General features: G+C 39.7%; 1 protein-coding gene across 6 annotated transcripts in view; it reads left to right on the forward strand.

Annotated features, from left to right (window-relative positions):
• The window catches only part of ZNF827 (zinc finger protein 827), a 112,951-nt gene that overhangs the window by 80,063 nt on the left and 19,798 nt on the right, over positions 1 to 13,090 (forward strand). For all 6 annotated transcript variants that reach the window (XM_053403245.1, XM_053403244.1, XM_053403240.1 and 3 more), the window contains exon 8: positions 645 to 748. In XM_053403245.1, the coding sequence (XP_053259220.1) occupies positions 645 to 748 (104 nt within the window). The remainder of the gene's footprint in view (positions 1 to 644; positions 749 to 13,090) is intronic.

Here is a 13,090-nt window from a genome sequence, read left to right on the forward strand (position 1 = left end):
TGCTAACCATAGCCAGCGAAAGATGGTGGTTCTTCATTAAGGAATAGCTGGGAAAACATAGAGGCCATGCATCAAAATTATATTATTGGCATTGAGGGCTTTTGACTTTTAACGTCAGGGGAGGCCCATGTGGTGGTTGTGGGCCACCCACCTGCCACTGGGGTCACTGCATCTTACCTGGATGGTGATGGGATGGCAGCAAGGTTGGGGTGGGCAGGTGCAGTGGAATGGTCAATCTAGCACTTCCACTGGTGCCCCCCACCCCCCACCCCAGCCTACATTGCCCTGCACCAACCAGTAAGCAGAAGTGATGCCAATATCAGGAGAGCAGCTCTGTCTCACCTCAAAAGCCATTACCATTTGTCTCTTTCTCCAAAGTATTTGTACAAAAAGCTCCAGTTTTTCTGTTTTGATACATGGAATGCTGCGTAGATAACAATGCAGAATTCAGTAGTGAGTGATGGTCAGGTCATTTTGTAAAACAACTGAAATTTTGTTCCAAGGGTTAGTCTTTATTTGAGTTTCAAAAGCAATTTTCATTGTGACAATGTAATCAGAACGTATTTAATTGTGCATTACTGTGTGTGTTTTTTCTGATTAATATTATGTCAGCTTAAAAGAAAACAAATCGTTCTTTTCCTTAGCCCATTTTTCCCTGAAGATACATTTAGACAATCACCATTCACTTCCAACTCAAAAGATCTCCTGTCTAATGAGACTGCTGTTCATGGAAGGACAACAGTACCAGGTATGGGACATTATGTTTTTAGTAACAGTAAAGTTCAGATATTGTGATTGAAAAGTCCTAGTTGTGTTCAGATACATCAAGTGGAAGCATCACAAATCCTGAAACAATATCAGAATTCATCAGCTTTGAAAATATAAGACACCAGTTATAGGCCTTGAAAATATAATTGGCTAAATAAAATGTATTTAACTTAGCATGAATTAATGCTAATTAGAATTAACTGGGATTGGATTCTTCAGCTAAAAAAACAACTTTAATTATTATTTCCAAGAATTGAAGAACATTGCAGTGCACATTGACATAGGTTGACATGCAATGGTGACTGCATGCAAGCTGAAGAGATTTCCACTCATGCAACGCTGGATTTCACTCATAGTCTTTTATGGTCAGCAAGTCACAAAGCCTAGAAAACTACTATGAAAAGGGATGTTGATTAGAAATTCCTCAGCACATAGAGTTCTGGAAACATTTACTTTATCCCAGACTCATTGGGTTGCTTTTCTACCTACACAAATTCAGCTGCAGTTGTGTCATGATAGGAGAAATATTGCTTGCTACTATGACAAGTAAACTTTTAGGTATTAGGTCACTCTGGGGCTGTTGGGGCTTAAGCAGAGTGGAGTGAAGGAGAGGTTAGCATATATAATTGCCCTTACAATTACCAGAAACACAAGATCATGTACAAAACATTATGTATTTTCAGCTTTTCAATTGAAGTTCTGCCTCATCCCAACAAAATCTCAAAATATTTCCATAGTGGCTAACAAACTGAAAGGAACTGGAACTGGACTTTCTGCTTTTAATTTTCTGCCTGTATAAATAAGCACTTCGATATTTCTGTCAACCTGTACATTTTTTTTAATAAAATATTTATTGAGATTTTACAAAAACATAGGTTTAGAAAATACAAGAAGAAACATAGTAGAAGAAAAAGATAAAAAAACAAAAACATACAAAAATTCATAAAAAATACAAAAATACAAAATACAAAAAAAACAGATAGATAAAAAAGAATTAAAAACAAATCCATTTTTTGTAACTTTAAATTCGTTAGCTTATTTCCTTCACCTCCTCACACCTCCCCTTTTTGTATTCCCATTTAAGTAATCAAGTCAGCAAATCCTTGCCCTCTTTCATTTATCTTAACTCTATATCTTAACATATTGTACCTCTATATTTTCATCTTTTAACAATTCATTTTTGCATATTCTCATAACTTTGTTGCTAATGCCACTTATTTCCAATCCAACATCATTTTTAACATTCATTAATTTTACAGTGTTTCTGAAGATAGTCTTTAAATTTCTTCCAGTCTTCTTCCACCAACTCTTCTCCCAGGTCTCGAATTCTGCCAGTCATTTCCGCTAATTCCATATAGTCCATCACCTTCATCTGCCGCTCTCCCAGGGTGGGTAAATCTTGTGTCTTCCAATACTTTACAATGAGTATTCTTGCTGCTGTTGTTGCATACATAAAGAAAGTTCTATCCTTCTTTGGCACCAATTGGCCGACTATGCCCAGGAGAAAGGCCTCGGGTTTCTTCAGGAAGGTATATTTAAATACCTTTTTCATTTCATTATAGATCATCTCCTAGAAAACCTTAATCTTTGGGCACGTCCACCAAAGGTGAAAGAATGTACCTTCATTTTCTTTACATTTCCAGCATTTGTTATCGGGCAAATGATATATTTTTGCAAGCTTGACTGGTGTCATGTACCACCTGTATATCATTTTCATAATATTCTCTCTTAAGGCATTACATGCCGTAAATTTCATACCGGTGGTCCACAACTGTTCCCAGTCTGCAAACATAATGTTATGACCAATATCTTGTGCCCATTTAATCATAGCAGATTTAACCGTTTCATCTTGCGTATTCCATTTCAACAGCAAGTTATACATTCTTGAAAGTATCGTAGTTTTGGGATCTAACAATTCTGTTTCCAATTTTGATTTTTCCACCTGGAAGCCAATTTTTTTGTCCAAATTATAGGCCTCTCTTATTTGATAATAATGAAGCCAGTCTCGCACTTTATCTTTTAATTTCTCAAAACTCTGCAATTTCAGTTTATCTCCTTCTTGTTCCAAAATTTCCCAATATTTTGGCCATTTGGCCTCCATATTGAGCTTTTTCTGAGCCTTCGCTTCCATTGGTGACAACCCACCTTTGGGTTTTATTTTCCAGTAAGTCTTTGTATCTTATCCAGACATTGAACAGTGCTTTCCTGACAATATGGTTTTTAAATGCTTTATGTGCTTTAACCTTGTCGTACCACAAATATGCATGCCACCCAAAAACGTTGTCAAAACCTTCTAAGTCCAAAATGTCCGTGTTCTCAAGAAGCAGCCAGTCTTTCAACCAGCAGAATGCTGCTGATTCATAGTAAAGTTTAAGGTCTGGCAGGGCAAATCCGCCTCTTTCCTTTGCATCAGTTAGTATTTGAAATTTTATTCTGGGCTTCTTGCCCTGCCAGACAAATCTAGAAATATCTCTCTGCCACTTCTTGAAACAGTCCATCCTGTCCAAAATTTGCAATGATTGAAATAAAAATAACATTTTTGGCAATACATTCATCTTTATAGCAGCAATTCGACCCAACAAGGAAAACTTCAAATTTGACCATATTTCTAAGTCTTTTTTCACTTCTGTCCAGCATTTCTCATAGTTATCTTTAAATAAGTTTAAGTTCTTAGAAGTCATATTAACCCCCAGATATTTTACTTTCTTAGCTAATGTTAAACCAGTCTCTTTCTGAAACCTCTCCTTCTCAATCGGTGTTAAATTTTTCTCAAGTACTTTAGTTTTGGACTTGTTCAATTTAAATCCTGCCACATGACCAAATTCTTGAATCAGTTCTAATACTCTTTTTGTACTAGATTCTGGCTCCTGTAACGTCAAAACTAGGTCATCTGCAAAAGCTTTCAGTTTATATTGTTTGGCTCTGACCTGAATACCCCGAATCAGACGGTCCCTTCTAATCATATTTAACAAAACCTCCAGGACCGAAATAAAAAGCAATGGGGAAATTGGGCAGCCTTGTCGTGTCCCTTTCTCTATCTTAAATTCCTCTGTCATCACATTATTAACTATTAGCTTAGCCTTTTGTTCTGAGTAAATTGCACTTATACCATTTTCAAACCCTTGACCCACCCCCATCCCCCGAAGATTTTTCTTCATGAAATTCCAAGAAATATTGTCAAAGGCTTTCTCCGCATCTATAAAAATTAAAACTGCTTTAGTATTAATGTTCACTTGCAACTTCTCCAATATGTTAATTATGTTCCTCGTATTGTCAGACAAGTGTCTACCTGGAAGAAAGCCAGCTTGGTCCTTATGTATCTCTTCCACTAATACTTTTTTTAATCTATTAGCCAAAATATCAGCAAAAATTTTGTAATCCACATTAAGCAGGGATATGGGGCGGTAGTTCTTAAGTTGTGTCTTCTCAGACTCCGTTTTCGGTATAAGTGTAATGTAGGCTTCCTTCCACGACTCTGGCGCTTTTTTCCCCTCCAAAATTTCATTACAGACCTCCTTCAGTGGCTGAATTAACCAATCTTTCAAAGATCTATAATATTTTGAGGTTAAACCATCCGGCCCTGGAGATTTACCCAACTGCATATTCTGAATGGCACCTTCTATCTCCTGTTCTGTGATTTTATAATTCAGCATTATCTTATTTTCTTGAGAGATTTTTTGTAATCCATTTGTTTTTAAAAATTGGTCCATATCAAACTCTTTCTGTGGCCCTTGTGTATATAGCTCTTTAAAGTACCTCTGGAAGCATTTTCTGATTTCCACTGGATTATGAATGTTCTTTCCTTCCACTTCCAAATTAGTGATAGTATTGAGCTTTTGTCTTTTTTTCATTTGCCAAGCTAGCAATTTTCCACATTTATTAGCCGATTCAAATGTCTTTTGTCTCATTTGTTTGATTTTCCATTCAATTTCCTGGTTCATCATCTTCATATATTGCACTTGGTATAACTTTATATCTCTCAGAATCTCTTGTGACTTTGGTTTTGCTCTTAATTTCTTCTCACCCTCCTTTATTTTTTCCAGAATTTTATCTTTTTTTCCATTTTGGGCTCTCTTCTTTATTGTATTCTGTTGAATCAGAAACCCCCTCATAACTGCTTTACTTGCGTCCCAGATTATTCTTTTTTCAGTGGTAGTGTTCAAATTTATCTCAAAATAGTCTCTCAAGGTTTTTTGGGCCTTCTTGATAACCTCTTGATCTCTAAATAAGGTGTCATTCATCCTCCATCTGAAGGAACCGCTTGGTGTTAGCTTCATCTCCATTTTCACAGCATTATGGTCGGAGCAAGTTTTTGGGCAAATTTCCACTTTTCGAGTCTTAGGTGCCAGTCCTCTAGTTATCCATATTTTACAACCTGTACATTTTAAATCATTTCATCCCTTTGGAAACACTCTCAAAAGGGCTTTGCTACTGAAATATTTATTTTATTTATTTCACTGTTGCATGCCAGCCAGCTCTTTCTAACTTTTAAGGAGGCAGGATGTGACCGCCATCTGTAATTTACCTCGCAAGAAAAGAGCATTGGCTGCCTGCCAGGATATCTTAATGTTGCTGTAACCTGACATTAACTTCAGCTGAAAATGTGGTAGGGCAAATTCCAGACTCCTGTGTATGTTGCACAATTGTCCAAAAATCTTGCATGGAATCCAGAGAAGAAACTTTGGTTCTTTGGAAGAGGACACACGTGCAGCCGGTGGTTTTCTTGCTGTTTTTGACAGAAGGCATACGTATAACTAAATACTGACTTCAGCATGCTCTGAGCTGGTGGGGGAGCGGGGCAGGTAGCGAAAGCAAAACTCTGACAGAGAGCACAGTTATTTTCTGCCTGCTAATACAAATAAATAAAGGGGTGGTAGCATCAGCTGCAGTGGATGCTCTGGACACTCATTGTTTGCCCAGCTCTGCCACGTGCTGATGTAAGGCCTTGGCATACATGCAAAACTTGAGTTTCTGTCCCCTCTCTTCCGCTTTCCATGTGCATAAGTGGTATTATTAGCCAGCGGGTTAAATCCATGTTTGTTGCAAATGTGGAAGGTTAATATATGATATGTGAGCCCGTCAAAATGCATTAACCAAGTGTTACAGTATTACCAAAGGAAGATCAAATTAAACTCACCGGGTGAGGTCATAGCTTGATATCAACCGAACTGCAAGAGCTCAAGCTTTTGTCTGGTTGTCAAATGTGTTTTTTAGTTTTTTAGGATGCTATAGACATGAAAACTTTCACTATCTTTATTTGTAAAATTAGGAAAGAATCATTTGCATTGGGTAAAATAAATCCTGTCACAGTTCCATAAATTTGCTGCAAGGATACTAAACCAGTTTTCATTAGGGCTGAGTGGTGTGCTTGGCATACACCACACATGTTTCATTATGTCTCAGGGGTTCTCAGAGAACAAGCTAGTAAATTCCTATGCACTCAAAAAGGCTGCCATAAAGAGACATCACTGGTGGTGACGGGACCAGGGAAGGGAGACTGAGATGCCTTTATTCTGTCTTCTCTCCCTGCTTTCCCTCAGGTGTATTCATTATGTATAAGGGTGGGGGATGTAGCTCAGTGCTACAGCATATTCTTTGCATGCCAAAAGGTTCTAGGTTCAATCCTAAGCATCTCCAAGTGAGGCTGGAAAAGACTTCTGTCCTGTCTGAAATCCTGGAGAGCCACTGCTAGTCACCATTGACATCTACTGAGGTAGCTAGGTAAATGGTCTGATTTGGAATAAGACAGCTTCTTGATTCTATGAGTTTTCCTTGAATGAGAAGCACCAAGGGCTTAGCTGAAAGGAGGGAAGAAGGTTCCAAAGTGAAGAGGACCCTTAGGAGAAGAATCTGTTCCTGGAATAAGTCTCGCAGGGGCAGCATCCCAGATCATTAACACTCCCAACAGTAGCCAACTAGACACTGTAGCCAAGTTCACAGGAAGGGCATGATACACAATCTGCATCATCTAGGAAACTTTGCTTATGAAAATTGTAGTTAGTAGCCATTGCTAGTGTTATGGTCTATATACTACCCCAGTCCTATGACAATGAGTTTCATAGGTTGGTTATATGTTGGAATAAGAAATGCTTCCTTTCATTTGTCCTAAAGCTGCTGAGGGTTTGTTGCTTTTGCGTATTAGTATTAGTAGTATTGTTATTATTTTCTTAGACCTCTTTTCAGACAAATATTGTCTCCCAAAGTGGCTCACATCAGTTTAAAAAAAAAACCTGAGGCTTCTGCCATCAGGCTTACAAACGAAAAGTCAGGACACACGAACTGAGGGAAAAGGTAGAAGAAGTATGACAGTTTGACAATGCCAGAACAAGGTGTTGAGTCATAACCAGGCATTTATATCCACTTAGAGTCAGGCGGATCTTCCTATGTGGGTGGCCTTGCCTGGATTAAGGTGCTGTGACTGGCCCAGCAGCTCTTGCTCCTCTGACTGATGGCAAAGGCCAGAGTGTTCTTCCCTTCACATCTGGGGGGCAACTGGCAGTTAGAGATTTCTTTCTGGCAGGAAACTCCCTGTAGCAGTGATAGATGAAACTGGTCTGGTCTTTCCCTTGCTATGATGTTCTTCCTGGGAGACAGAAGGTGGAACAAACACCCCAGTGGATGGCAGAGACCAGAGTCAACTTCCCTTTGGCTCTCTGGCCCAAGGGTGACTGACAGTTGGAGTCAAGTGCTATTTCAGACAGAGGGGAGAAGCAAGCTCCCCTCAGCTCCTCCTCCTTTGGTTGATAAATGGGGCCAGACTTGCCTTCTCTTATTCTTTCTGGGAGACATAGGGTGTAGCCTTCCAGGGGCCTGTGTTCCCTGGCAGGCGACAGAGGCTAGAGTGTGCATCTCTTCTCCTCTGTGGACCCTCAGCATGGGATACAGAATATATTCTGTGCAGGAAGAAGTTTAAAGAGATTCCTTTTCTAGCGGAGCCTCATTTTAGCAGCAAGGGGTTCTCAAGCTCTCATGTATGTTAGGTCTCTGGTCATGCATTGTGGTTTGACCTCTATTCCTGATTTCACAGCTCCTTTTTCCCGGCTCCTGGCTCACCTCATAATACTTCCCATAGTTCAGTTCCCAATGAATAATTCTTTTCCAATTCCCTCTTTCTAGCCATTAGCAATTTTTACAAACTCCTATTTTGTTGCTCACTCAGTGATCCTTTTTATTTGCTAAAAAGCATCTCTGTCTTTTAAACTCTGCCTCAGAAGTTATTTATTAATTTATATCCAGCCTTACACTCAAAAAGAAAAATCACACACCATCTTGTTTTGTCCCTTTCCAGCTTTCCTATCCCTTTTTTTGAGTTGAGGCAGTAAGAATTTCACACAGTATTCTCTGTGTGGATATTCTGTAGGCCTTTATTAGAAACATCATAACTTGCCGTTTAATCATTTTAATTCCTAACAGTGAGGGCATTTTTTACTGCCACAGTACACCGAGTTGACATTTTCAGTGAGCCATTTAGAAGAACTACCCTTTTAAAATAAAATAAATTCATAGTAGAAACTGAGACTAGTATCAAAAGTCCCAAGCATCTCAGGAGCCTTCCACACGTGTGTGTATAGAGCATGTCTAGAAAACGTCTCTAGCAGTCAATGTGAAATATAGCTGATCTCATCCCAGTAATAGATCTACTACTGACAGCACCACAACAGCTGAGAAGAAGAGCAAGTAACTGCATGCAAACAGAGACTGAAGTACCCTTTCACTCTATGAGACATCATCTTGAGGACAGCACTGAGGAAGCTGTCAGTGCCAATAGACATATAATGCCTAACATCCTGTGAGTGATAGCGTACGTGCTTCTTTACTTTTAAAGACAGCCGCTGATCTGTGTAGCTGAGAGTCCTGCCAGCATTTCCTGCTTGGTTAGCTGGATGTGTGGATTGGCTAGAGTTCTCCAGCAGAACTAAGAATAGTAAGATGGGAAGGAGAAAGTTCACCTGAGCTAGGGTCTGACCAGCAAAAAATTGGCTAGGGTTGGACATGCTGGAATTCAATGCTAGTCCAATGATGCGTTGCAAATTCCAGAAATATTGATGGAGGGATCGCCTATGTTAGGAAATGTTATCTCTCCAGCTTTTGTTAGAGAATCTTTCTAGTTTTCACTGTGGTAGAGAAAATCTTTAAATATCACTACATTGTTTGCCTCTGTCTCTCTCCATTACCTGTCTCTGAAGATTAGTACACCTGCTATATCCCTACTCCTCTGTATTATTTTGTTGCTCTCCCTCCTCTCCGTGGCTTCTCAGACATTTACCTGTTCTCCTGCATACGTATCTCCCTCATGTGCTTCTAAATTCTCTTCTAATAGTATCTCTGTTATTGAGCATCTGTTTCTCAGACTCCGGGAAGGTCTTATTTGTCATTCACAAAATAAAGAAGTCCAACATCTGGGGTGCAGGAAAAATCTATGACCATGTTAATAAAGGTGTTGAAAGAGTGGGTACACATGTCATAATCTTCAAACATTATTACATACATGGTGAGGAACTACAGCTTATCAGACCAGAGCAGAGAGACGTCATTTGCATGCAGCTTCAGTGCTTGGCATCTCCAGTTAAAGGGGGTCAGGTAGCAGGTGATTGGGAAAATCTCTGCCTCAGACACAGGAGAGCTGCTGCCAGTCAAAGTTGACAATACTGGGTTGGGTGGGCAAGGAGGCTGACCTGGTATAAAGCAGCTTTCTAGAAATGTTCCTAGAAATCATGTTCACTTAGTTTTGTTTAAGCTTCTCTCACATATCAGCGGTTATTCATAGAATTGCCATATCCTACTAGCTATGCTGAATAGCTAGGAAGTGCTTGCCAACTGGAGGCATATTGCAATTTGCAATACAGTCTTAATATTATTTGTTAAATTTATATGCTGCCCTTCATCTGAAAACCTCAGGGTGGTTTACAAGATAAAAGTACAGGATAAAAGCTCAAATTAGAACAAAAACAAAACAATACTCCCTCCCAACACATTTAAAAGGCCATAGAATATGAATCAGCCCAAAGCCTGGTTGAAGAGGAATGCTTGACCTGGCGCCTAAAGATATATAATGAAGGGAAAGGAGCAGTGTTGGCTGCTTCTCTAAATTCACCTTATGGCCCAGTCTCCCTGTTAATTTTAAGACACAAAGTTCATGATGTATATAATGTCTTAATTCTTGTCTTATACGCTATTCTATAGTTGGTGGAAACAGTAAATCTCTTGCGATCGCAAGGAACCGGGAAAATCTCGGCATGGGCTTATTTACACAAGAAACAGGTGCCACTGTGAAGCACAAGCAACCTTTAATGAAAGAACAATAAGAGAATTAAACACAGCAAAAGTAAGAGTCAGGAGGTTTGAACAGAAATGGAATAAGGAAGAAAAAGTTAAAAGAATTGCTTTGAAAAACAAAGGTCAGCAGTAACACCACAACAGCCCGATATTGGCCAGGAAACCCATGAAATATGATTGAATTGTTAACGGCTTCCTGAAATGAATCCATGGATTTGAAAGTCAAAAGGATGACTCTCAGCTTCTAGCGTGGATACTGCAACCCAAGCATATTGTTAGTTTGTGCTGAGGTCTTATATATTAAGCTGAAGGAGAAAAGAATCATATATTTGTGTTAAACACACACAGTGCCACTGCACAGATGCTCTACATTATCATCAACGCAAAAGTTTGATGCTAAGAGGCTGTTTCCATTCATGCTCTGTTACATTAGCCCTTTCCCCTCATATTGCTTTCTGGATTCTGTGGTTATAATATAACTATTGCTAAAAACAAATGATTACTTCAGCTGGCCTACAACTGTTTTTTAAAAAAAGAGAAATAGGTTTATGCAAACTGAGCAAGCTTGGAGAAATTTTTACTACAGGCTCTTTATATCTACCTATGTCAAGAGGTAAAGCACAGTTATGGGTTTGCATTGTTCTTGGTCTAAATGTGTCAGTGAATTAAACATTTGCCTGTCAGTTGGCTTTCTTAGCTCTGTGCCAACCTTTAATCCCTTTAAAAATTCTCTACTACCTTTTCTGTCACATCTTGTAACTCAAAACTAAACTCTTGATACCTAGATAAGTGGATTCCTTTGTTTAACCTTTCCTTCCACTTCAGCAATGTGTCCAGATAAGTTCAACTACTGTCAAACTCAGACTCCCTTTATCTCTCTAAATTCTGTTTCTTAGGGCAATAATATATATATTATTTTCCTAATTTGTTCATTGCAGCTCAAGCATAACGAGTTGGCTTTTCCCTCCTTTGGAACCAATGTGTCCTATGTCGTCCTATTTCCTTTCCTACTTCAAGAAGCAGAGTTTTAAGGCAGTGCAACATTATTCTTGGCAGTTCTGGCTACAAGAAATGAAGACTCTTAAGGCCAATAAATGGCCCTGCTTGAGGGTTTCCCACAGGCCTCTGGGTGGCCACTGGGAGAACATGCTGGACTAGATGGGACAATGGCCTGATCCAGCAGGCTCTTCTTACGTTCTTAAGACTGAACAACGGATGGACCATTTCTGCCCTGATTTATTATGACTTCTATTGGAGCAGCCAGCAATGGTGTCTTGTGTCCATTCAGAAACAGTTCTCAAACAATCTAGAATTTTTTCTAGGACAAACAGCCAGCGTGATTATTGTGACACACTAAGTGAGGCTTTTCAAGTGTATGGCATTTGTTTCTTCTTTTGGGGCTAATGTTTTGGACCTTAGGATGGCCTTGGGAGCAACACCTTCCCTCCCCACAAAAGTTTCAAATTCCAGTGTAACATTTAACATTCATTAAATAACTTTTTGAAGCAACAACCTTGTTTGTTATGAATGACTCTGAAGGTCATCTGAGTGACTTCAAGATGCACAGCATGGGTAAGGTAAAGGGACCCCTGACCATTAGGTCCAGTCATGACCGACTCTGGGGTTGCGGCGCTCATCTCGCTTTATTGGCCAAGAGAGCCGGCGTACAGCTTCCAGGTCATGTAGCCAGCATGACTAAGCCACCTCTGGTGAACCAGAGCAGCGTACGGAAACGCCGTTTACCTTCCCGCTGGAGCAGTACCTATTTATCTACTTGCACTTTGACGTGCTTTCAAACTGCTAGGTTGGCAGGAGCAGGGACCGAGCAACGAGAGCTCACCCCGTCGTGGGGTATTCGAACCGCCTACCTTCCGATCGGCAAGTCCTAGGCTCTGTGGTTAACCCACAGCGCCACCCGCATCCCTTGTAATTCCCAATTTTAGGACATCTAAAGGTATCTCAGAAGTTGTGATGGGCAGTAAGAGGATTCTGTTTGCCGTGCTGCAGTTAAAACAGTCCTCTTGACTTGAGTTGACCCATGACAATAATTCTTCATATTTGCTTATACATCAGATTCCATTTTCTGCTGCTCTTCCAAATGCTGTTGACAATTGCCCAGTGGCAGTAGGGAGCACACTTAGAGGTTTTGAATGTAAAGCCATATTTCCATTTAAGGAAGATTTGGCAGGCTTTGGAGATTTCTGAAACAAATTAGTATATTACTTCTGTGAAATGAAGAAGAGTAAATAGTCAGTAGTGTTGAGATTCAGATTGCTATTCTTCTGGCTCCAGAGCTATCATCCTACTGAGATAATGAGGATAATTAACACCATGCTTCCCCATTGTCTGCCCTACTCTGCCAAAAGGCTTCAAATCTAACTGCATTCCTTGCTTTATGAGGATTTCCTTAGTGATTGTAGAAAGCTACGACTTTTCAAAACAGAATATTCCATTTCTAGTCCAGTCCACAGCATCCCAAGCAATGCATCGCTGCTGTGGTTGTTTCATTGTATTAGGTACCCCATAAATGCAAAGAACTTTTTAAAACAAGAGTTTCAAAAACAATGAGTGTTTTATACATTGCAATTGGACCTCTGACTAGATTGGACATTTGTAGTACTTTCACATCAAAATTGCCTTGAAATTGTCCTAACTAGAGGAGACACTTATGGTTAATTTTGAGATACCTACAGGGTGTCGAGTTGGAAAAGGATGGTGGGTAGATGGCCGGGTACATCAAAAATTATCTCAATCACTCACCCATCCACTAACTGCTCTGTTGTCTGGTATTTATTCTCTCTGAATGAGTGGGCAGTAAAATGGCAAATGCAACTTCAGTAAGCTGGTGTAACATAGATGCTGATCCAGAAGCTGCATTTAGAGCAGAATGCTGTAGCACAATTGCTAACAGGATGAGGCCTTGTCAGCATAGAACACCTGTGCTCAGGAATCTGCACTGCTTGCCAATTTGCTACTGAACCAAGTTGAAGGTGATACTATTAGTATTTAAAGCCCTTAACAACTTGGGACCCATTTACCTACAATA

Source organism: Podarcis raffonei, chromosome 9 (genome assembly GCF_027172205.1).
Source record: "Podarcis raffonei isolate rPodRaf1 chromosome 9, rPodRaf1.pri, whole genome shotgun sequence".
Classification (NCBI taxonomy): domain Eukaryota; kingdom Metazoa; phylum Chordata; class Lepidosauria; order Squamata; family Lacertidae; genus Podarcis; species Podarcis raffonei.